Source organism: Anser cygnoides, chromosome 3 (assembly GCF_040182565.1).
Source record: "Anser cygnoides isolate HZ-2024a breed goose chromosome 3, Taihu_goose_T2T_genome, whole genome shotgun sequence".
Taxonomy (NCBI): Eukaryota; Metazoa; Chordata; class Aves; order Anseriformes; family Anatidae; genus Anser; species Anser cygnoides.
Genome location: NC_089875.1, coordinates 10,881,671 through 10,907,148, shown reverse-complemented (window position 1 = coordinate 10,907,148; position 25,478 = coordinate 10,881,671). Strand labels below are relative to the sequence as shown.

The 25,478-nt window shown below is 38.7% G+C and overlaps 1 protein-coding gene across 9 annotated transcripts in view; it reads right to left on the bottom strand.

The window, feature by feature from the left end:
* RALGAPA2 (Ral GTPase activating protein catalytic subunit alpha 2) overlaps positions 1-25,478 on the bottom strand; it is a 136,325-nt gene that overhangs the window by 56,304 nt on the left and 54,543 nt on the right. For 7 of the 9 annotated variants that reach the window (XR_010830860.1, XM_066995450.1, XM_066995448.1 and 4 more), the window contains 13 exons: positions 15,818-15,946; positions 14,562-14,690; positions 13,217-13,275; positions 12,483-12,591; positions 11,809-11,919; positions 11,387-11,455; positions 11,083-11,220; positions 10,386-10,569; positions 7,826-8,597; positions 7,462-7,533; positions 6,349-6,472; positions 3,997-4,152; positions 2,310-2,456 (listed from right to left, as the gene is read on the bottom strand). Coding sequence is in view for 8 of the 9 variants with exons in the window: in XM_066995450.1 (XP_066851551.1) it covers positions 2,310-2,456; positions 3,997-4,152; positions 6,349-6,472; positions 7,462-7,533; positions 7,826-8,597; positions 10,386-10,569; positions 11,083-11,220; positions 11,387-11,455; positions 11,809-11,919; positions 12,483-12,591; positions 13,217-13,275; positions 14,562-14,690; positions 15,818-15,946 (2,199 nt within the window). In the remaining variant the exon portion in view is untranslated. The remainder of the gene's footprint in view (positions 1-2,309; positions 2,457-3,996; positions 4,153-6,348; positions 6,473-7,461; positions 7,534-7,825; positions 8,598-10,385; positions 10,570-11,082; positions 11,221-11,386; positions 11,456-11,808; positions 11,920-12,482; positions 12,592-13,216; positions 13,276-14,561; positions 14,691-15,817; positions 15,947-25,478) is intronic. The other 2 variants (XM_048078913.2, XM_048078914.2) reach the window with 1 other exon arrangement.

Here is a 25,478-nt window from a genome sequence, read left to right as displayed (position 1 = left end):
GCGAGCCAAACAAACTGGTATTGAATGCTTTCTGCCTGTCCAGAGGCAAAATAAGCAGGGAAGAAAACACAGAAATGACAAAGATTTAGGAGATAAGGGGGAGCTTAGAACCCAAATAGTATCCATGCAACCCTATCTGATGGAAGCATGAGGAAGGCAATAAAAAAAAGCTGTGACCCCCATCACACCCTGAAGGCAGCACAATGACATTTTCTCCTCCCAGCAATGTTGGTCTCTAACACCATATATTCCTTTTGCAGCAAAAATGGAAGTGAAGCAGGTACTAACTGACAAGATCGAAACCTTCCTTCCTCTCACAGCTGCTATGAAAAAGAAGAATTAACCAAAGAGGTAGTAGATAAATAATGATGTTTTTAACCATAAAACACCTGGATGTACAACCTCATTACTCTGAGGTGAGGACTTCAGCCCACCACGCGCTAACTGTTCAGTGAGTAAGTGGAATTATTAAAATACTCACAACGATGTTGAGGGCTGCCATGAACAAAGAAGAGGCTTTCACTGCTGGATGAATGACACACGACATTTTGTTTGAGCGTGGCTCTCTTAGCCAGGCATTGCATCGCTCGTAAGTGCAGTATCACCAGGTGGGGAAACAAATACATTTTCTTCTGCTTTAACAGTATGTCGCAGACAGGCACATGTTTCTTTTCAAGCATGTGCCAATTGTGGCCTGCACACAGAGGAGCTGCCAAAATCAACACGGGTCTGTGGCGGACTGAGGGATTTTTCTGCTAAAGCATCAATGCATTTGCCTTCATGTACCTCAGTGTAAGGCCTCCTTGCAGTTAAGATTCACAAGTGAAAAATCAAGAAATGGACACTTCAGAGTTTACATTTAGGGTGATAAGAGCTCTTAAACAAATATTGTCTTTAGAAATGGTTTGGATATACACTCAAATCACTGGTTTCAAATGAGGGCTCTTTCATCCATCAGCATTGCCAAAGAATTAGAGAATTATCTATCTTCCAGAATTTTATGGTGCTTCTGACATGTATCTTGCCCTCCACTGTTAGGTGTATTTACATGAAGTTTGTTAAGAAGTCTGTGCTAATTTGTACAGAAATACATGCTAAACCAACACATTACCAAACAGCTACGGCAAATCAAACAAAGCTTTTTTGTGCAGAAACACAGCATCACGGAAGATTGTGCAACCCCCTGTTTACAGCAGGACCAGCTCTCAAGCTCCATTAGGTTGCTCAGAACTTTGTCTTGCCTTACAGGAATACACAGTTTGATCCCTGCAGGGTTCCCATTCCTATAGTAGATTTAAGATTTTTTTTAAGTCTTAAAGCAATTACTATGAGGTATTTTCTGTGGATAATATGTACTGGAGCTGGCCTTATTTCCTAACACTTCCTGACCCAGAGACTGGCAACTACTAAATGCTTTTGCTTTTTGTTTCTCATGAAGAAGAAATTCTCCCAGAGTAAATTTAAGGAAGACAATTAAATAGAATAACCAGACTCTCTCCATGGCTGTGTTAATTACTAATACGTGTGGAAATTAGGGGAATTAGTAAAATAGACTGTTTGCATGTAAAGCCCATTTTTCCCTGCATGGTGGGCTCTGTCAAGACTGTGCTCTCTCCTTTCCCAGCTAATTTATTACTTATCGGCTAGACGAGATATATCACTGCCTTTGCTATGATTCCATAACATCCAGGAGCTATAACTTACAAGGGAAGATTAGACTAAATGACTACAATTTGTCCAGGAAAAGTAAGACCGTGAAAAGCATGGTAGCAGTTCTCAAACATGAATAGATCTGCAGCAAAATGATCTGTTCGTAGCCACCTGAGATAGGGTAAGAATAAATGGGCCTAAACTGAAATATTTCGGTGCTGGGTCGGGTCTTGTTCAACATCTTCATCGACGACCTTGATAAGGGAATAGTGTCTGCCCTCAGCAAGTACGCCAATGACACAAAGCTGGGAGGAGTGGCTGACATGCCAGAAGGCTGTGCTGCCATTCAGCGAGACCTGGACCGGCTGGAGAGATGGGCAGGAAGAAACCAAATGAGGTTTAATAAGAGCAAGTGTAGAGTCCTGCACCTGGGAAGGAACAACTGGACGTATCAGTACAGGCTGGGGGACGACCCCTTGGAGAGGAGCTCTGAGGAGAAGGACCTGGGGGTCCTGGCGGACGACAGGTTGACCATGAGCTAGCAGTGTGCCCTGGTGGCCAAGAGGGCCAATGGCATCCTGGCGGGCATTAAAAAGAGCGTGGCCGGCATGTCAAGGGAGGTGATCCTCCCCCTCTACTCTGCCCTGGTCAGGTCTCACCTGGAGTACTGTGTCCAGTTCTGGGCTCCCTGGTACAAAAAGGACAGGGATCTCCTGGGAAGAGTCCAGCGGAGGGCCACAAAGATGATACGGGGCCCGGAGCATCTTCCCTGTGAAGAAAGGCTGAGAGACCTGGGTCTGTTCAGCCTGGAGAAAAGAAGACTTAGAGGGGATCTCATCAATGTGTATAAATACCTGAGGTGTGGGAGACAGAGGGATTTGGCCAACCTCTTTTCAGTGGTTTGTGGAGATAGGACAAGGGGTAATGGCCACAAGATAGAGCACAGGAAGTTCCGCACCAACACGCAAAAGAACTTCTTCACAGTGAGGGTGACGGAGCACTGGAACAGGCTGCCCAGGGAGGTTGTGGAGTCTCCTTCTCTGGAGATATTCAAGGACCGTCTGGACGCCTACCCGGGCAGCCTGCTCTAAGGAACCTGCTTTGGCAGGGGGATTGGACCCGATGATCTTTCGAGGTCCCTTCCAACCCCTTCAATTCTGTGATTCTGTGATTTTCTCATGGCACAAAGAGTAAGGCATTGGAGTATGTTGCTGAGGGAATCTATAAAGCATTCATCACGGGAGGTTTTTAACTAGCAGCTGGATAAACACTAGCGAGGAACAGTAAAACACAGATAGACCTACCTTGGTTCAGTGACAGAGACTATACAGCTTCTCAATACATATCACAGCACTACCACTCTACCCTAAAGTACTCCAATGACTCTTTTTTTCCCCGTAACTATGTAAATCCCCTAATAAGAAGATAATGAGTTGCATATTTGAAGACAAACATGTAATTTTGTTGATTTTTTTTTAAATGAGAGGCATTAGAAAAAAAAAAAAGAGAGGATCCAGCTTTACTATTAAATGCTGGGCAAGTGTTTAGAAGTGGTAATCAGAAATTCCACCTTTTGATTTCTAGAAAAAGCACATGCTATTTTGAAACTAACTGGAGAACAACTAAAATCATCTAGTGACATTTATAGACAATTTTCAGAGCACAATAGTATCATATGGTAGACTGGATGGCTGTGGTAGCATTATCAATACACATTAACAACCTTGTAGGACAAGTTGCCAATCCTTATTAAAAAGGCAAATATTTGGTATGTACCTAAAATCTTCTTTGACTAAGCAGCAGTTAGCGAGCACCATAATCTCAAATCACTTCTTGTTAGTAAAGACAAATGATTAAGTATTGATACCAACAAAATTTTGGGCTGGGTTCTGGCCATCTTTGAAGCAGAGTCTGCTTGTCACAATTGTGAATGACTGGATAATGGTTTTAAATATCAGCTGGCTGCTTTTGGTACTATGCTTGTCACTTCTCTTTCACTTCTTTTCTTTTCTGTTACACACTGGACGATTCATCTGTAAGGTTTTATTATGCTGCATTTGGTTGTTTTGTTTTACCATACTACAGCAGTTTTGGCAGGCAGACAAATGAAATTATTGCTAATATTATTACTAATGGTGGTATTTGAGGCTACCATGGAAATGTTAATTGTGTTGCAGAATCCAGAATTTAGATGCCATTTAATTCAGATAATCTGGCTGCAGAGCACCATGTGGCACAGAAAAGATGGCCTGCTAGGACCAGTTAGCATGGTCTGTTTTCAGTGTAAACTTTAATTTAAGCACAAGACTACATCAAATGTTTTGAAATACACAGGAAATTATTTACCTTTTTGGTCAGTGAATCATCTGAATCTGACGGCATTCTTGTAGACACATGAAAAATGATTTCTACGGTAGAGGTAGCATAATAGGGTGCTGTTTGCCCAGTGCTGCCATTGCGCTGCAGGCCGCCCATAAATCCACCATGTGTTGAGAGATCAACCTAAGTGATTGAAAGTCATAATTAGAAGAACCAGTCTTTCTTAAAGACTGACAAATAACCCTACTTATTGATAAATCAAGACCTGGCAAGTTTGTTACCATCCCAGAGAAAGAGAAATCTTTCCATACAGGTTCGTGATCTTAGCGCTAGATCTGTTGGTTTCCCATTCCTGTATTTGACATTTACTGAAAGTAAACAACTCTTAACTAGGTACTGTATGATTATCTGCAAGGCTATTCTACCTTTCTATCAGCAACCTGCAGCAAGGAAACAAAAGCACTGTCATGCACAGCTGCTCTAAGGGTTACACATGGCTTAGCAAGCCCACGCAAAGCATACACAGTGAGAAATAAAGTGCTAAGAAAATATAACCAGTAAGGAAAACTTCAGAAGAAACTTAATTTTTTTTTACAAAAAGAAATATTTTAGAAGAAATTATTCAAAAAGATTGTTCAGGAAAAATGCCCCTCTGAAGACAAGCCTGTGTCCGAAAACTCCTGTGTTTTCCCAACTGCATCATTCTAACTAAGGATGCTACCTCTCCCTGTAGACCCTGTTTCACTTACATCCGTAGATGTGAAACACAGCTACTGTGTATTTTCAGAAAACCATAAATGTTCATGCCACTTAGGTTACTGACACACCATTTCACCAACGCAAACTAACACCAAATGTTTTTGCCTTCTGTACAGCAGTCCTTTGTTTGGGTAAGTGGTCTGACCATGTGAAGAGCTCAAAAGAGCTAAAATTAAGGTAAAAATTAAGCTACAGCTTTTAACGATGCAGAAAGCAGTAATGTCCATTGCAGCACCACTTATCCATCAGAAACAGGAAGGATGTGCAACAATAGTGATAATAAACTATAAAATTATATTAGAAGGGACTGTACTTTGTGCATGCCAAGCTAGTGACAGCAAACAAGTGAGTTAGAAGAACAAAGTGCTGTACGGTCTTCCTTGGATACGTGTGTACAGATCATCTAAGGCAGACCTGAAAATAGCATTTGCTCCAGGCCTAAGAGGTGACAGATATTTAAAAAAAAAAATTTAAGTACTTCATCCCATGCATGACTGCACAATGAATGAATGAGTGGTCTGATGGCTTTCCAGGCTGGACATTTTTAAGACTTGTCTCAGTTTCTTTCTTAGAGATACCCAACAGCTTTCACTGGTGGAAAGCACAGAAAGAATTCTTTCTTTAGCCACTCTGGCAAAAGATCTCAGGACCTTTGCCAGGGGACAGTCTGACCAATACTGCAGCCTGATGACGCTCAATGAAAACCACCCTAAGCATTCTTGTTCTCTTGGCTGAGCTAGGAATGGGTAGAAAAAAACTGACCAAAAGGCATAGAAAATACAGAGAGGGATATGAAGTAAGTAAATGTTTTGAGAGTATAAAGACATGGGAACTTAAGGAATATGGGAAGCTTGACTTGTTTAAAATGATACAGTCCAGGGACACAACTGGCCTGAGGTTTCACATCCACTTTCATAGCAGTGTCTGCTATAGCAGGGAAAACGGAGACACACTTTATCCCAGCTTTGCATGGCTGTGTCACATATTAGCCTCAAAAGCATCATCTTTGTGTTCTGTAATACAACATTCTTGTTGTATTACATTCCTGCTTTCCTGTTTCTGCTAGCTAACACAAATCTAAAATAACCTACAATATATCCTAGCTTGTAGGAACAACACGAACACTTTGTTTTGTAACCTGCTAATTCAAATACACAGTTTCCACAGAAACTACTTTAATAATGATTAATAATATTTTAATATTAACAATATTTTAGATGTTTTTAGATTAAAGCTTTTTTCATGTTAGAAGGAAAGAGTACTTACATTACCCATCATATAACTCTGAAATTCTAAACAGTGCACTCTGACGATGCATATGTTAATGAACCTAGTTTATAAAGAAGGTAAAAACCTTCTAAAACATCTTATACAACATTCCACTGTTCCTGTTCAACCAGAAGTAGCATGTGGATTTATAGAATTCTGTTAAATTAAGTGATCTTCTAAGTACTGCTAAGCATTGCCATACATTAAAATTTATCTTTCTTTTTTGAGAATTTAAAAATATGCAGTTACATAAGCAGTTTATTTTCCATTTACCTATTTTAACTGGCTTACACTGATTTTTGTAGGTTTTCAAATCAAATATGTTAGTTTGCCTAAATTTGTGATTATTACCTCCCAACCCAGTCCAGCAACAAAATCTTCATATGCCTGGCTTCCCCTTGCATTGGACAGTATTGAGCATTTGTCCTCCTGTCCTTCTGCAATGTAAAACACTGCAATCTTGTGAGTTTCACGGCTGTAATTAGATATAACAAGAAACGAAAATTAAAAGAGGTTTTAGCTCAAATGATTCTTTAGATCACCTGCCCGCTGAAAACTATGGACAGATGACCTCCTTTTACTCTACATGTCTGTTCCTTTTATGCACACAAAGACATCACTTAAATTAGAAATATATGTGTTCACCATTTTTTTTTCCCCACATGGCAGAGATAGCGCAGTCTGGAGTGCAGAGCAGGGTATATTCTTTCTGTTCATCAGCAAAAGAACTGATGACCAAGTTCCACTTACAGGCTTTATCACACACATCTGTGCAACCTTGCTGAAGACGGTAAGATTGCACAGGTGTTAATGAGAACATAATTTGATCAACAGAATTTTAATTATGGGGTGATGATATATGAGAAAGAAAAAAGCATATATAGACTTTCAGCTCCCGGGCTGAATTTTACATGACTGATAGTTACAGTTGGCTCTTTAGAAAATGAGTGGATTGGGTATGAAAATTGTTGGGATGAAAGAAAATCAGAACTCTACAATACTGCAAACACTTTTCAAATAGCTATGTGCCAAGGAATGAAAATAAAACATAAAAACATAATATTCAGAAATCTATCCTGACACTACCTGCCTGTAAAAAAAAAAAAAAAAAGAATGGAGATTACCCCTTAAGTACCACTCTTGACAGAGGGATCATTCTGAAGAAAAGTCTTTTGAGTGAATCAGTGCAAGGTTACCAACAAATTTTGGAACTTCTTCCCTCCCCTCTCAAGTACAGAAATCGGGAAATGGGCTGTTGTGTCTTATTGTTTGCTATTTTGAATTCTATGTATATAGTGCCATTGAAAATAGCTTCTCCATTCAGTCTATGGAACTCTTCAGAAACAAACAACCCATTTCTCATACAAATATTTGTATTGCTAGCACATGCTTTTTTTTTTTTTGATGAGGCATTTATTCTTTAGAAACTGAGTTTATCCAGTGTGTTTAGTAAACATTACCTACCATTGGCGAGAATCCAGATTTTTCAGTTCTCTTAGTAATTTTGAATTTTTCTTAAGAAGATGAAAGCTTTTCCTACAAATATATTAAAAATAAAAAAAAGAAGAAGGAAAATGCAACACAAATAGACACAGCATTTTTTCATTCAAAATCCTAAGAGAAGTAATCCAACTAGCATGATTCAAACGACTACAATCAGACCCATAAGCAACTCAGATAATTTCAGACTAATGAGACTTGTTCGGACGACTGTAAGTCAAAAGAGCAGTGCTAGAGCAGGGAAGGGACAGTGGGTGGATCTTGATTCCTTTTCAAGGTCAGAAGCAACAAGAGTACTGTAAACATGTTCTGAACCCTCTGTTCCTACCTTCTATCCCAGGAGTTCATTCCCAAATCATTTAGCAACAGCCGACAGAAATAAAAGGACGCTTGAGGTTCAGCAGGACGTGGTTCTTCTTGACGGGCCACCTTCATACTGAAGCCTGAGCTGCATTTAAAAATATAGTCTTTTTCCTGGGCACTCTGCCTCATCAGGGCTTCGGTGATTGCATTCTCTTGTTCATAGCTCATACCAAAGGGTGGTGGCGATGGCTCATTCAGCTTCCGCTGGGGATGTAAAAGGCATTCAGGACTAGTGTTACCAATCTTCTCCAGCAACTCGTCAAGAGCATCTTCTCCTTCTTCCACCTGAGAAATGTCTTTCTGGGAACTGAACTGGTGCTCGGCGTTGCCTGAAATCACAAATGAGCTCGGAGTACTCTGCCGTGGAAGGCAGCCCTCCAAAGGTCCATATAATATTCTGCCATCCCAAGAGTACTTCCCAGAGATATCTCTGACAATTACCCTCACATCTGAGGGGGCTACTGCTGGCTCAGTGTCCTTCTTCTTTTCTGCAGGGATCTGGAGGTATGATATAAGAGTACTGTCATTAAACACAAAGAGCTGCAAGTTGGGGCTCCGGAAAACTTCTGATGACAGCTCAGAGGACTCCACATAGGAGTTGTCGTGATTCTCACTAAGGAGACTGTGGAGGATGGCAGGACCTCCGCTGAGTGGGTAGTGGCTCAAGTGGTTCACCAGATGAGTCATAACCATCCGTGCTGTTAAAGGTATTAATTCTAAGTTCCTTCTTCTTTTTTCTAAAACAATGAGTAAAGAGATTACAAATCAGTAAGAGCAGGAAGAGGTGATTATAAAGAGCATCTGCAATTTTTGGAAACACTTTGAAGCTTGCCTTATTTGTCCTCCAAATCATTCATTTTCAGTAAATCATTTACAAGCACTGCACAAGAAATTCTATGCACCACATGTTCTATGCAATTTCTTTGCATGTTCTTTGCAATTCTACGCGAAGTCAAACCAGAGATGCAACTGAAAAACAGTGCTTCTCCATCTTTAGCAGTCATTTGAGAACAGCATCATGGACAAGTTCATTGCATCAGATGAGAGGAGATTTTCTGGATCCACAAGCCCCTCCCACATCGCAGGCAAATACATCACAGTTATCCCATGAACCAGTGGTGCTCTAGAGTTATGCTGTGCCTCCAGTTTTCCTACTGGAATGTTGTTCCAGAATTATCTCTCTCTTATAGCCAGAACTTTCTCATTGCCAGTCTAATTTTGTTCATATTCAGCTTAAACCAATTTTTATTTAGCTTATAGTTTTCCTCCTTCCTTGGCATTAATACTTTCAAATACACTTTCAGATAGCATGTATATCCCTTTTCAGCCTTCATTTTGTTAGACCTCAAAAGCCAAAATTCTTCAGCCTCCCCTCTTAAAAAGTCTCCTTATTCTTTACCTGAATTCCCTAGTAGTAAATCTTTGTGCCTGCTCCAGTTTGAATTAATCTTTTTTTTCAGAAACAATTAAACCAAAGCATTTGTAGAGCACTAACACACCCGAGATGACAAACACCTTGTTCTACCTAAAATGGCAAATGTACCTGACCACATAACTTTATCTTTCTGCTGTTCACAATATGTCCCTAATCAGCAAGAAATCTGTGTAAAATAGGTTTTTAGTTCTTTTTTTTTTAAACTGAAAACACATATACAAAAAAACAGGAAAACAAGCTGTAGTACAGTAGTACAGTACAAAAATAGTACAGTAACAAAACCTGAAAATACTATTTTAAAGCATCACTGCAAACCCAACAATAGCTCACACTACTTAATATTGCATCTTTACTTTGACTCTTCCGCAAAAATATATTAATGCATATTAATATATTATTTATAATATATGTAATCCATTGTTTTGAAAGTTTTTAACAAGTGTTTGAAATAAAAGTGGTCTCTAAGATAGAACACTCAAATTTAAATTACTTCATATGCTTGGATGCATACTTAAGGTGATTTTATGAAGTCTGTAACATGATGCAGCTAGATCCAAATAATCTTTTCACTTTTGACACAGGTAGGATTGTGAATCAGCAGGAACAGCATATTTATGCAGATTCATAATTTGGTTCAAATCACACATGTCCTTCCAAAATCACTCATAATAGGCAAATCATCTGTGACAATGGAGTCATTTCTACTGAAATATTCAAAAAGGCAGCTGCATGCTTCTGAAAGAAGCTTGATCTTAGTTGTTGAAATTCTCAATACCAAATTTTAAGTCATACCAAAGGCAAAAACAGATTCTCAGTCTATCCGATACCTGCAGAACTTTTACACTGTATGGCACCACAATGTCATTTTTCTTCTCCTGTGACAGTGCTAAAGAGCATTGTCAGCAAAAAATTGTCTTACAGAGGCAACAGCAATTCATAAAATAAATAAATAAATTAAAAACTTCAAGGAGTAATTGCTGCGTGCAGTGAGGATAAGCACATTTGCAAGGGAGAGATGTAACCTGGAAACTTTTGTTTCCTAGCTGCTGCATGTAGACATGCTGGTCCCCATCACTGTAAATTCTCTTACCCTCAGCAACAGTGAGCAGGTTGCCTAAATCTGTGACAGAGTGGCACTGTGCTGGCTCAGAGCTTGTGACACTTCCCAGTGGCAAGAAAGGGTCATAGTCACTAGACGAGAGATCTGCAAGACTCAGCACGTAATGGCTTTGCTGAGTATACGTACTGGAGCCATTCACACAGCAATGCAAAACCTGCAAGTTGACAAGCACAACACTGAAGGAGCAATGAAGTATACGGCAAAGTACCCACTTAAACAGCAAGGAGTGACCCACCATGATTTTACATTATGAAAACCAGCCCCTGCTACAAAAAAATCTGTCTAAATTCAGTTTTTAAAATAACTCTCTTTTTCATGACTTATTCTGTACTTTAACAGCTCACTTAAGGACTTACTTTGTATTTTAACACACCACTCCAAATAATTCAAATATTTCTGCCGAGATTTTCCCTGGCTTGTTGTTTCTCTTTTAACCCCCCTCTATGTTGCACATCTACCTCAAACTGCTTTTCTTCCTTTTCAAGATCCTTCACACTGATCTTATCCTCTCAATATTTTAAATTCTTCACGTCTCCTCTGTATGACTCTGCTCACACTTCACGTTCCTCTACAGCTTGATAAAAAATGTTTCTGTGACTACCAGAATCGGTAAAAGGCATCTTTAAACATCTAGATATAATAAATCATGTGCATTCCTCATACTCACTCTATAAATATAGTCCAGTAAAGGAGCTTTGGATGCATGTTGATCTTCCAGGACACCAGCAGACACTGGCTCCAGAAGCATTTTCATGGGTAATGCCATGCACCAATCCAACAAGCAAAGTAGCAGTGAAACTATAAACTAAACAGAAACATGTAACGCAGTATTTAGGTATTATCTATCAAATTCACACAAACTTAGAGGTACATTTTTAGAAGTTTAAAATAAGACTTTGGTTCAAAGCCACTTCATTTAATGACTAGTTCAAACAGCACAAAGAAAGACACTGCTCACTTCAGCAACAAACCTTTTTATCTGCTTCCACAGAGGAGTACTCAGCGCTTGGCAGAAGAAACGCAATAGTGGCCACAAGGATCTATGTTAAAAGAAACAGAATTCCAGAAAGACATTTAACTTCTTTCATTACAAAGACAGAGAACTAACTTCAGTTGAACAGGGCATGAAAAAGGTTAAATTCTCTTAAGAGCATCTAACTGCTTTTGTAAATAAATGTCCAAGTGAAACAAAGTTTCACTGAGCACTTTAAAAATACATGACTACAAATGAGAAATGCACACTGCTCCTAGGATTACAGCAAACCAGTCTCCTAACAATACTTGCAGAATAAAGAAAACATTAACAGAAAGCTATGGTTCCAGAGGTTAAGTAAGGAATTAGGGGAACTTTGCACACAATTTCCATAAAAATGTTTTAGAGAAACTGACATACTTCAGTAATTTTTCTGGACAGAGAGGATTCGTACTTCTGCAGCTTTTGCCAGTAAGAAACTAGCAGTTGAAGAACATCACAGGCTACCTGAGCTACCAATTTATTAGAAAACTGTAAAAGAAAAAAGGTAATTAAAAACCAAATAAAATATTTAGCTATCATACAATACAATTAGTTTTTCTACTTCTTAAATAATTTTACATCTATAAAAACAGTAAAAAATGTTAATGCCACAAAATCACACAGTCAGCATTAGGAAACAGCAGACAACATTATTGACATAATCCTAGTTTGGTCCACTGTGGTAGGGGTCTTTAGGTGCATAATCACATCTTATTTTTGCAAATATTTTGCACTTTTATATAGGATGTCACCTTGGCCCCACTGAAGAATTATGCATATACTCCTTGGCAACTTCATAGGAGCCATAAGAATCTGAACCACGCTCATTGGAGATAATGAGCTACTAATTACATGTAAAGGTTCAGAACCAGAAGGTATCTTTTAGAAGATGACCAATGTCATATCACTAATACTATGGAAAGACTCCCAAGCAACTTCTTGTCAGTGCTTTAAGCAATGAAAAGAAAAACCAGCACACTGCACTCCATATAACCAGCAACTGTTTCAAAAAATAAAATGTCTATCAATTACAGAGACCACCGCAGTACTACCTTTAGTGTCACACCTATGACATTGATTGCTTCCTTCACTTGGGGGTGATTTGTAGACTGTGTTAGTTCTTCACATATCCAAACTCCAAGGCCACAAATGGCTATGCATCTTTTTTAAAAGAAAAAAAAAAAGTCAGAAGTTTTAAAAGTATCTTGTCTTGTCTACACTTCATTCTTTCCAAATTTGCACTTTGGAAGGTAACCACTCCTCCACCAGACAGCAGCTATCACTGTACGGTAACACTAGACAGCTATTAATAAAGAGTCTCAAAGGAACTTGTCAATGACTTTTCATCAGTCAAACAAAAAAGTTAGAAATAAACCATCTAGTCCAGAACTGCAAAGATGTGATTTCTTCCAAATTTACTTTTAAGTAAATTCAAACAGAGCAGAATTTTGTAAGTTCTAGGCATTTAACCACAGCATATACCATCTTTGGAAACCAGGAATATTCCTTGAAATCAAAGAAAATAAAAGCAGGCCCATGTAAAAACAAAAAGCAAACAGGGAGGAAAAAAAGCTATAAATGAAGATGTGCTCTCTTCTCCCTCACACAGTAGGTCTACATCTTCACAGCACAGAGTAGACCTCATCTCAACGCCAAAGTAAGGAACTCAACTCAACAGGGTCAAAAAATAAGGCAGGAGTAACAAATCAGCTGTACAAACACAGAAAAATATGTAGGGAGAAAGATTTTCCAATTTTCCCATTTTTAACTTTACTCAATATTTTACCTTGCAGCTTCACTTGGCTCCTCTGTAGCATTCTTCAATAAAATATTTATGAGGTAACACTAAAATGATAAAATAAATCAGAGTAAGTGTCCTTTTCATACATACACTTTATTTAAAGTTGATTAATTTTGACATAGCTGTAAATGAAATGAGCTTTAAATCTCAGTCTATTCTTAAAGGACTTTAACTACTTTTTTTTTTTTTTTTACTATTCTTACTACAATTTTATTTCATCAAAAGAGGATTACTTACTGATTACATTTCAAGTATACAGACCCTTGCAGATAAAACTAACCAACTCAAAATCATGTACAGGCAGCAAGGTGGAAATCAATTCATTTTCAGAGTTGGCAGGTGTTTACTATGAGCGTTCAGCACTTGATAATACAAACTATGGCGTACAAACTTTAAGCAAGTTAGATTTTGATCAAAAAAATTCAACACCTTTTTTGATACAGAAAAAAAGACTTCTAAAATCTAGCCTGCTTTAACACTCCTCTGATGAGACTCTGGGGTGTGATAAAGAAATCGAGAATGAAAGCACAGCGCGTTAAAGGTTTTGCATTCTGTCCATTTTTACATTCTAAAGCCACACAAGGAATTCAGAGATTCCTCCCCAGTTTTACCTAATTTTCCACATTGGATCAGCATGGTGTCTCAAGTTCATTGAGGAGCAATAGAGGTTTGTACAAGGGCAACCATCTGAGCAGGTTTCGCCAGCTAGTGATGCTCTAGGTCACGCTTGTTGGGGTCTTTGTGGGAGGGTGTGCATGTGTGATTTTTCTTTTCAGTATTATTTTTTAAGGTCATTAAATTATAAAGTTTTCCACTGGGCAAAATAATTAATGTTGCAGGGTATTTCACTGAAGTTAACTCCTGGGGAAAGACCATTCATGTTAAGCTAATGGTTCTGTGTAAGAGTGGAATCTACTTGGCATGTTACTGTAATACCAGTAAGGCAGAAACTGTCTCCCCTCATGCACACCCCACATCTTTTAGAGGACAACCTAATATACATAGATGCAATGAATGGGCACTTTAAATAATACCACCTCCACTATTTAATGAATTGACGTGACAGGCATCTGGCTGGAAAACATAGCATTTGATCATAGCCAGTCCACTCTCCTTGAAAATAAAATGTAATTTGCACTATCTAAGCTTTGCTAATTTTATGGTGCACGTTAGGCAAAGCAGTGCTTATCAGGTAAGTACATATAATGTGTGCAGTTGTGGGATTTTGATGAGAAGGAGGGATTTATTATTTAAACAAAAAGTATACAGTAAAAATTAAGTGATTAAATAATAAAGATATGTTAGACTTACTAATTAAATGTGGCTTTACCTTTACATCTGCACTTCCCGCGATGATCTCACCAGCTTCTGAAATGGGCCGCAAGAGTGGGATTTCTTGGTAGATATTTGGAAAGCAAACAAGAGAACCAAGGATGGTATGAGCTTCTGAACGGGGAGCCTAATGAAACAAAAAGTAAACAAAAATATTTTCTTCATCAAGTTATGAAAATAACATAAGCTGTGAGGCTAGTGTATATTATTACAAATACTAAAAGTGCTGTATTCACAATACAATGCAGAAAGTGTCCTGAGGAACATGTCCCGAGTAGCTTTTCCTTTAGAACTACTGCAAAATCAGCATTAAAGCAGTGACTAGCAAATGTTTGTTTGTCTGTGCTTTTTGCTGCTGTGTTTTTCTTTTTTCTGGTGCAGAACTCCTCCATCAGTGTGGATCTGGCACTGCTCATGCTTTTTCTGTAACACTGAAAATACACTGCACACTGTTTTATGCTTATAGGAGAAAAGAAAGGTGTTTTGCGGTTTTTTTTTAGAACTCTTTCCATGAAAAGTCAAGCTTTCACTTCTTATTAGCATTTTAAGATTTATCAGAGATCAGGCTGATCAGCTTTTTCAGAGATGCCACAAAATTAATGTCTGTATGCGCTGAGGGACAATGCAACCAGACTCGCTGTTTTGCTTCTGCTGAAAGCTGAGAGATCTGTGTCCCCGTGCACCACCGTCTGCTCAGAAGCACAGACGTCATGAGCAGCAATAAAAACATGTGGCCAGAATGGACCAAAAGGTCTCCCCTAAACTGCGGTTCCAACGCTTTCCTGTTTTTTTTCCAGGACTGTCATATTGTTACCCTTATTTTGGCATCCACCATTAATTTGCTGTTTCATTTTCCTTCATTAATTTAATGGTTTAGAATCCCATTTCTGTTAGTGTTGATACTTAGTAAAACGTTCTGCATTACCAAACAAGTTCCATACTTTCAATCAGTGAAATCAGCTCAGTGAAAAATGCTAACAAGATTCTGAAACCCAAGTCCTGCTTGTAGCGCACAAACACATGGCAGCATTGGTGAGGATATGATTTCTCACACTTTGGCCTTTTGATGAAACACCTCTGCAATACTAGTAGTCACCTTATCCCCCAGTATCACACATCAGCTGCCATGGTATCTGCCCCAAGAGCCCCGTTTCGCCTTGCACTAATGAGCCCACACCTGTTAGAGCGGAGACATCCCAAGCTTGTTAGCAAGCGGGCTCCCGTGGGCCGGGCACAGGGCATTGCCATACTCACCTCCAGCATGTCTGCACTCAGCACTCGGGCTGCCGCTGTAATGAAGTCTCCTATCAGCATCGTAAAGCCAGGTAGGCCCAGGAAGAAAAACCAAGGTGGGCAATGCTTTATGACAGTATTCAAGATATCCTGAAAAATGAAGATAAGTTACCTGTTTGAGTAAAAGGATGAGGAAAAAAAAAACCACCAAAACAACAACATGAGAGTTTGAGAGGATTTAACTTCGTAATTCACCAGTTCCCCACTCATCGAAGTGATGTTTCCCAGAGCCACAAGTGGTGTTGTCGCATAACAACTGCTGCTTTCTTCTGCAGGTACATTCAGTAAGAAAAGGGCATTTTGTATTTCAGTGACATTTGTACTCTAAAATTCCTATTAAAAAAACAAACACCCATGTCTCTTCATGTCTAAGTGTAAAATAACTGTTTGCTTGTGAAACAAGACTTTGGATAAAGAAAGACATCCAAATTGTTAATCAACTTAAGATGAAGTTTTACACCATCCCAAATGAGGTATCTCCTAAAACAGTATTACTCAGAATTCTGTAGCCGTAACAATAATGAAATGACACAAATTACTGTCGCCTTTCACCCAAAGGAGCTTGAAGCAGTACCTGACAGCAGGTAGCTTACACCTGTTAGGCTGCTCTAGCATATACAGGATTTTTCAACTACACTGGGCTGGTTGAGAAACAGTGATGTCAAATGCAAGAAGTGGTTGCACTCAGCACAGTAACAAAGATAAACCTATAGTAACTAGATTGTTACCATTCACTATTCTAAATAATTAAATAGCACGTCCAGATAAGCCTTGGGGGGAAAAAAAGATTAAAGACTTTTTGCTGAACTTTTAAAGAAAGTTTTCTTACTATTTTTTAAGAGGTTGCACTGTACTTGTAAGACTAGACCACCAGCCACAGCTTTGCTCTCATAATTACCCCATGACACAGACCATATTTGAGACAAGCATTTCAAATTTAATCCTTCCTCATGTTTCAATTCTTCACAGTCTCTTCAAATCAGAGAAAAGTTCCTGTATTGAAGTTAAGATTTTCCTTCTAGGACATTTCAGGAGGCTTATAATTAGGTTCAAAAGCTAAATTATCCTTACCTAGAGCATTACGTTTGCAGAAGAACATGCTAAAGTTATTTCTGTATTGAGTAGAAAATTATTTTTCTTCTCAATAAAATTTCAAAGAAAAATTGTTAAGGAAAACAATTGTCAGTGTCCACCTTTACTGCTTTTATGATGTGTGAAAGATGGTTTGAATGTAAATTTTAGACCGCAAATATGTCTTTATGCTCAATTTCTACATCAGAAGCTAGAGAAGTTAAACTGATTTTTTCTCTGTTTGAAGATATGCTTTAGCCACACTGGTATTTTCTCAATGCACTGCTCAACACCTGGGCAAAACCTATTTACTGTTCTACTGAAGTATTTACAGCAGTAACATCCTACAAAATAACAGTGTTATATATTTAAAATATTACCAGATAAATATTCGTTTTTAACGTAGTACCAGATAATGCTTCCACTTTCCTGAATAAGCTAGAATGCCACTCGAGTTAATGTTTAAACTAGTTTTAATCACTTCCTTTGATACATTTCAAAGTCAATATCAGTCAATGCAAACATTCAAAAAGAAAGAACAGATGGATGCAGCAGCTCATAAAGTGGGTGGTAAACTCACGCTCCAAGCAGAAAAAAGACCCACCTTTTCATAATTAAGGGGCTGATTAACGCACCTCACTCCTCGCAGCACAACGCACCTGTAATTACGAATGGAGCCAGGTACTGAGATGTGTTTGGTCTCTGAATAATTGGGCATCAAACTATAGAGCAGCAGATGGGAGTACACTTCTGTTGACATATGCCACGATAAAAGAGTCTGTGCTAACCTGGCTTAAAAGGTAACAGAACATAGGAAGTACAAAGACCTGCTACAAACAACTGTGTTAACTCCTGTCCTCACTCCATCAATCCCATCTGTTAAATACCACTGTAACGATCGCCCTGCATCATCAGCTTTTAGCCACGGTCATTGAACAGAACTCTTAGAAAATTAGGATAAAAAAATGTAATTGTAGAACTGTTGTTTTAACACCTTAATACCTGTGAACTTACAGCACAGCATAAATAATGCAATTTTCACATATGCTGTGACAACACATTCACTACAAAAAGCTGTTAGAGTTCCGCTGCATGGATCTATTTGCTGTTTATGAGATGTACAACCACTAAAAAATATATTTTTCCTAGTTAGAAGGCAAAAACCTTTGGAAAGTTTCTTTTTGGAAAGATAACGAAACAATCCTCAGCTTTTCTTTTTTGTTACGTAGCTGTGAAATACAGACCGTCTGGCACAGATCATATGCAGCGATGATACAACAGACTCAGAACCATCGAAAGTTAGCACTGTGCACAAACAGCCTGCTTGTGTTCACCCTAGCTTTCCATTAGTTTCCAGTGCCATTTTTCACCTCAGGCACTTCATTCAGTATTAGTTTGTGACAGTTTTAGTGACTTAATTTAAATTAGTACAGGGCAGAATACATCCTGAACATCATCTTGCTCTACTAGAGCTTATTGCAAACAGAACAGATTGGAAAGAAACCACACCCCAGGAAGGCATTTGCAGGTAAAATTTGACAATTTTTCTACTGTTTCCCAGACAGCACACTTTCATGCACAACACAGCTAACAATAAAAGCACGACTTCACGTAGTAATTCAGTAGCATTGCAAACTTATCAAAAGATTCAGGTTTATGAGAAAGTGGCCCAGTGAGAACATACGTTCTATCAGTGATATTGCAAAAATCAGGAAATTCAAACAGAGGCAAGTTGTTTCCTTCCCTTCAAAGCACTGTTCTATAAATGTAAACTGTGTTCAGCAGCTTACAGCCTAGTAAATGAATCACTTTAATTGAATGCTATGTACACAGTAACTGGAAAAACACAAGCAATAAGAAAAACATATGGTGATGGCAATAGAAATTGGTTTACTCGTTCTGTACAGTGTTGTTTCTTTACTTCTTTCATAATTGACCTTTAGAATGATAAATGTGTAAAATAATTTTGGTTTATTATGGCTCCAAACCTTTCAGCAATTACACAGAATGAAAATTTAAAAGGAAGTATTCATTCTGGAAGCATTTCAATTGTTTACATAATTGCACAGCTATAATTTAGTGTTCATGTTGTTAAAGAAAAGTGAAAAAAAAGGACCATTATGGACTATTTCAATTCAAAATGATGCTCTGTAGTGTTAAAAATGGGGAGGAGGGCAGAGAAGGGGGCAATCACACACACATCTGTCTCAAATGGATTAACCCTATAAAAGGCGTAATATTTCAGTATAGGGTAATCTAGTAATCCAAATAATATGGTCATAAACATCCAGTGAGTAAGTGAAAAAAAAAAGTTATCCAAGTTCACCGAAAGGTCAATTACAAAAATATTCTTCACCTAATTTTTGTTCAAGGTTTTGCAGATTACAGGTGTAACAAAATAGCCTGCCATCTGCCTTCCTCACGATTCCATTTGTCCCTCAACAGGAACAACATGGATTTTTTACTTAAAGTTCACTCTGTTCTTCCCTGAGACATACCTCATTTGGGGCTGAAATTTACAGCACAGAGAAGATTATTAACTTAAACAGGACGTAAGTGGTAAATCCTTCATTTTCCTTTTTTTATTTTAAAGGAACAAGTGATTCCATTTACTTATTCCAAGCTCTCCTAGCTGGCATTACATTTTAGGTAAGAGTTAACTTGTCAAAAATTAAGTTCCGATAAAAACTTGTGAAGAATTTTGACACACTCGGAAAGCACAGGACTGCTTGTCAGAAAATCTATTTCAATCTGTCATTTAAACCTAACCTCCAAAAAAGTTATCTTTGCTGAAGTATCTTGTGATTAGATGCAATAGAGAGAGAGATTAAAAACCAGAATAACATGTTGGGTTTGGAAAACAGATGACAGACAGATTACTGCATAAATTACCTGCTGGTAATTGTTCCTTCCCCCGGAACTACATTAGAAAGCTCTTTTAAAGGTGCGTTTGTAACATAAAAACAACCTTTGTGCTCATACAGAGAGATGCCCAGATGCCTTATTAACAGAGATCAGACAAACATCCTAAGTGAACAGAATTTTTGAAGTTTCTCCCATTTTAAAGTATGTTTGATATTTCTATTGCCTACTGCCTGAAATGCTGAGACAGCTTTGTGTTGGCAGACAGACTTCTCCTGAACACCTGTGGCAGGACCACCGGGGAGTCTGGCAGCAAGATGCCAGCACATGGCGCCGACCCAGCCGCAGTGCTGGGGTGACCCCCTCACAGGGAAGGTAGGTTAGGGACGGGATGGTGAGCAGACATTTGTTAGAAGGACACACAGATCCTACAGTTGGCATTACCTGGTTTTGCCTTTCTTCCAGTCAATCCTAGCAGCTATTTTTCCCCAGCACTGCCAGTGTGTCCTCATGGTGTGGGTGAGCGAGGGGCATGCAGCACCTTCTGAGAGAACTGCTCACCCAGTACGGATTAGGTAAATTTTCTGCAGAAAGGGAGGTGTTGGGGAGACTACAGAGGGAGAAAATTGAGGTAGCTACTGGAAGAAGGTCACAGCAAACTAGAATATGTGACTCTAAGCCTTATTATCTAAAGACTACATTATGATTTTATTTTTTTTAATGGCAGTCTGGAGAGAAATGTAAATATGTGCTATGGTTTCTGAAATGTTGTATAACCAAGGGTCCTCATGTGAAACACTATCAGGCAGAAATCTAGGCAAGAGGTACTTATCCCACCGCATACACGAGGGAAGCTCCCATCTACAGTGCCTTTGAAAGACAATGCCCCACGCAGCTACCACACATCCCAGTGCACAGCACCAGTGACCTCGCAGCCACGAGTTGAACAGTGCTCCTTGTTGCAGAGTAAAAACTTAACAGTAAGATATAAAAGCTTACAAGCAACTCTATTACAAAATGTTCCATATTATAGATCCAGCAATCATACACAAAGCCACCATCTTGCAATACTCTGCAATTCTACATAAGCTTACTTTGTAACTGACAAAGTTTTCTTTCTGCAGTAAGCAACAGTATATTTTAAACAAATTAAGAAGCTTATAGACAAGCATAACATATATTAATATATCATTATCATTACTGGTAAAGTATTAAATCTAGCTTCTTCCTTATACTACTAAAAGGACCGGGCTAAAAACGTGGCTGTTAACTTTTCTGTCTTCAGCTGCACTGCATGCTGTGGGCTTATGCTGTTCTGCATAGCAAAATAAGCCCAGTCTCTGTGTGCTGAAATTCAATCACCAGGGACATCTGTCAACTCATTTGGATCTGGGCTTTTTTCCCCCCATATTTAAAGTTAGTACTGCATTTAATATCATTAAACAACAAAAAAGCCCGAAGTGCAGTCTTTAGCTGTCCTTTTCAGAGAATCTCTGAAGTATGTATTTTTTATTATGTTTCTTAGTATTTCTTTATGAAGTAGCCTGTTCCAAAAATATGCTGGCAAGCCAGTATAATTGCAGATTTACTGAACCTAATTGTTGAAACTCCCTTCAAAAGCCAGGAATATAACTATCCTGTCAGCTCACTTTTCAGATAACAATCTCTAACACTACTGGCCAAAAATGCAGTGGCATATGTTGTCAATAGCTTACGGCAAGTGTGTTAACTGATGCCAAAGCCCTGGTAGCAGGGTGAGACTCTCCCCAAAAATGACACAAAAGAGCTGGCAGTTCCAAAACTTGCAAAATTTTGAAAAACTGCCTCTTCTTCTACAGAGGTAAGCACTGAACTTTCACAGCATCTCTTCTCAAAATAAGAGTGCAAATTTAGACAGAAAGAAGAGTGTCATAAAAATCTACATAAGTTTTGGGGAAAAATATTGTAAATACCAGAAGTTGTAGGAATTAGAATTATCTCAATAGTTGTTTTTCTGAAAAGGGGGCTGAGTAGCATTAGTAGAATTTTGGAATAGAGTTTTAGGGTGTTTTTTTTTGCCAGAAAAAATAGGGAAGCTATAAAACAAGGAGAAGCTTACATAATTTTTCAAGTTCATGATGCAAAAATTACTGCTACAGTAAGCAGCCAGTAGAAATAATAAAATACATTTCTTTTCTACACTTAGACATTTGTGCATTGCGATATTAGAATTCAGTTAAAATTTAAAAGCTGTACGCATCATCCAAATCAAAAGATATGAATTCTTACAATCGCTGCAAGTGGGGGCTTTTCAACCCTTAAACTCACACAGTTATACCCACCCAAGCTGCAACAGGCTCTCCTGTGGAATCCTCTAAAAATCTCTTCCCAAGAATATGCCATGATTCTCCATAGTCTAAACTAGGAGCTAGAGCAAATGCAGATTGACACCACAGGATGGCTTTCCTGAAGCTGCAGATGACACCACAGGATGGCTTTCCTGAAGCTGCAGACTGAATGATACAGTAAAGAAATGGATGTTGCTGGGAAACACCTAGGCATTCCTGTAACCATTGTTGCCTGGCTGAGGAGATACCGGAAGAAATACTGTATAGAAAAAGTCAGTCCTGCACAGGTGTGATGGACTAGAAAGACCCTGAAGGCATTTGAAGGCTGATAGACCTCAGTGATTTAAAGGGCAAAAGGACTGAAGTTAATGTAAGCAGTACCTCCTGCATCCCATCTGAGCGATTCCTGATGCATTGTCTTCTTAGGATTTTCAGTCAAGCTTTGAATGCAAGTGGAAACACTGCCTTCGCTACCAGGTGAAGATAGTGTATAAAAAACAAAACCATGCTCTAATTCACTTTCCTCTGTACTAGTGAGGGAGGGGAGGTGGAGAATCTGAATGAACTTTGTTCATAAAAAGCAATGGGAAAATCTGAACTCACTAGAGCATCAGAGAAATGCCCACTGACTCGAGTGGTACAGGAGCAGAATTGTTATTGCACAGTCGCCTGTGCCCTGGGTTCAGGGCACTTGGCATGCTGGAAGTAGCTGCGGTGCCAGGCTGTGACTTACTTCTCCCACCTGAAAAGGTGATGCAATTGTTGCGGAGAATTGTACACTTCTTCAAGCGGAGATGTTTGTTGTTTGACACTTAGACATGGATAAATTAGACGTGGCTTAGCTACAACACTAACTCCTTTCTCACCTGCTGAACTAATAGCTAAATCTTGAACTCAGAGTACCATGGGAGCTTTTTATAAAATATATCTTTACATTGCTCTTTTATATGCTCCAGGAGACAAGTCTTCAAAACTAGGTTGCACTTTGCATGAATAACAGTCTGACCATAATCAAAGATGTATTATTTTGGTTTTTTACCATTACCAAAACCTAGACAATACAGCAGTAATTTTGTATATGCATATCCTCAAGAGAGGAGTGAAACACAATTGAGTAATTTAGAGTAACAGGTAATGGAAACAGTGCATACATTAGAGCAGGAGGTCTGCATTCTCCTAAGTCTAGGAGAAACCTTTTTCACCTATCCAGATAGCTACATGTAACTGGACATGTATCTACTGAAATAAATACAACTACTATCTGCTCAGAAAGTCCAATTAGTGTCTTTGGTAAGGTATTTATCTTTATATTGAAGTCCAGCTTTCATTAAAATTAATTGTATAACTGCACTTTGCTCATGTAATACAAGATTTGTGGATTTTTTTTTTTCTAAGAGAAATACATTTCAAAAAGAAACATTTCTGATGCTAAAATACTGATAATCATACTCATGTTATACGGTTTCTGACCATAACTTTACTAAATTATGTAGCCACATAAAAGGCTCATCTAAAACAACCAATGAGATTTCCTGGAGCTGGTCTACCTTTGTGTTGCTCCTCTCCATTAATTTTTAAAATTGTACTAGTTACATACATAGAATGAAAATTCCCCCATGAGAAAAATCCCCTTCTCCTTTTTTCTGTTAATGTTCCATAAAAGTGAGAAAGATATGCTTATGCTTAGGAAAGAAAAAAAAATCTCACAAAGCAGATTGCTCTTTCTTTCTACTACAAGATCTCCAGTTTCCAGCCCCTTCACACAAACCAGATCAGATTTCCCCCACACCTGGGTAGTTTAATCTTTTGGTGGCAAGGTAAAAGGCTGGTGAAATACCTTGCCTGCGCCATCAATCTACCTGTGGAAGAAAAACTCTGTGTTCAATCATTTGGGTACCAGATGGCACCTAGCATAAGTAACTCCCTGGCCCCACCAAAATAATTGAAAAGTACATCCATGACCCATATTAACAGATACCAGAGTTATTCTGCCTCAAACAATACATTCCTGCAATTGTATTTATTGCAGGTGTTACCTTCAGCATGCAAAATACTGAGCTAGTCTAAACACCCATTGAGTAATGTGACGCTAATCAAACTGCAAATACAGAAATAGGTTTAAGGAACCGGCTTTGCATCAACATGTTGCATGAGAATTGAAGCTCCAAAACACCGTGAGTGAACATCTCACATCATCTAGTATCATAGCTAAGGAAAGCAAAACTGGAAGTACAGTAACACAAGAGAAAACTTGCGGTCAAGTGTGTCACCAAGAGGCAACAAAAGCAGAACCAAGAGAGCCAAGGAAGAAAAAAAAAGCAGCATCAGTGTGCAAAATATCTGGGAAACCCTGGAATGACCTGTACTGCCTTCACCAGCCAGTCTTCACTTCTTGATCTTAGTGTCTGCATTGCAAATTTGCACACAGACTGAAATATGAAGTGCAACAAAGCAACAGGCTTAAAATCAGTGGAGCTGTTATTAACACCAAAACACATTGAACTGTGAGAAACACAGCTCATCAAGAACCAATACCAGGTTTTTAAAATCACCAAGTTTCTATGTAAGAAACTCTTTTCCAGGATTTTTCTCCAGTATCGTAAGTAGCACACCAAGACAATTAACAGAAAAGCTTTGCCCCAAACCAGCTGTAGGAGTCATATGACCTAATCAGTTCTCTTCCTAAAAAGAGAGCATGCTGTGAGTCTGTGTAAAGAAAAAAACAAGTTATCCTAAATGTATGCCTTAACTTTTGAAGGTGAGAACACAGGAAGACGTTTTTGCATGGATCATAATATTAGTGTTTTGCTTTTAGGAAGTATAGATCAAAGAATATTCTGCTATTAATAGTTTTTCTTCTTCCATACCTACAGAAGCACTTGAGAGCAGGTGGAAAGCTTGCAGAGAATGCACGGCAGATGGTTTTCTTTCCTTTATTTTTGCAAAACAGGGACACATGAAGTTTCCAAGTGCAGGGTTATGCAGGCCAGCACAGAGAGAAGGACTGAGTTGCTGACCACAGCAAGGCACCCATGTCCAAGGTGCGAGCAGCATGTTGCATGCTGGTAAAGCTAAACGCAGCTTCACAACGTTTAAAACAATGCACCACTAACCCAGCACTAGTTAAGCAAAAGGACAGGCCTTCTTCGGGATTACAGGAGTAGCAAAGATTGGTAACAACTAGCATAACCAAATCCATGCAAGTCTGTTCCCTCTGGCTTGATAAAGGCACTAGAAGTAACTCCCTGAAGCAGCAAATACCAATACAGATTTTACAGAGAGGTCCATGTGCCCTCTGCTGGCATCTGCGGGGCAGCTCTCACCATTGTATACATCAGAGTATTTTTTTTAAGGATGAAAAC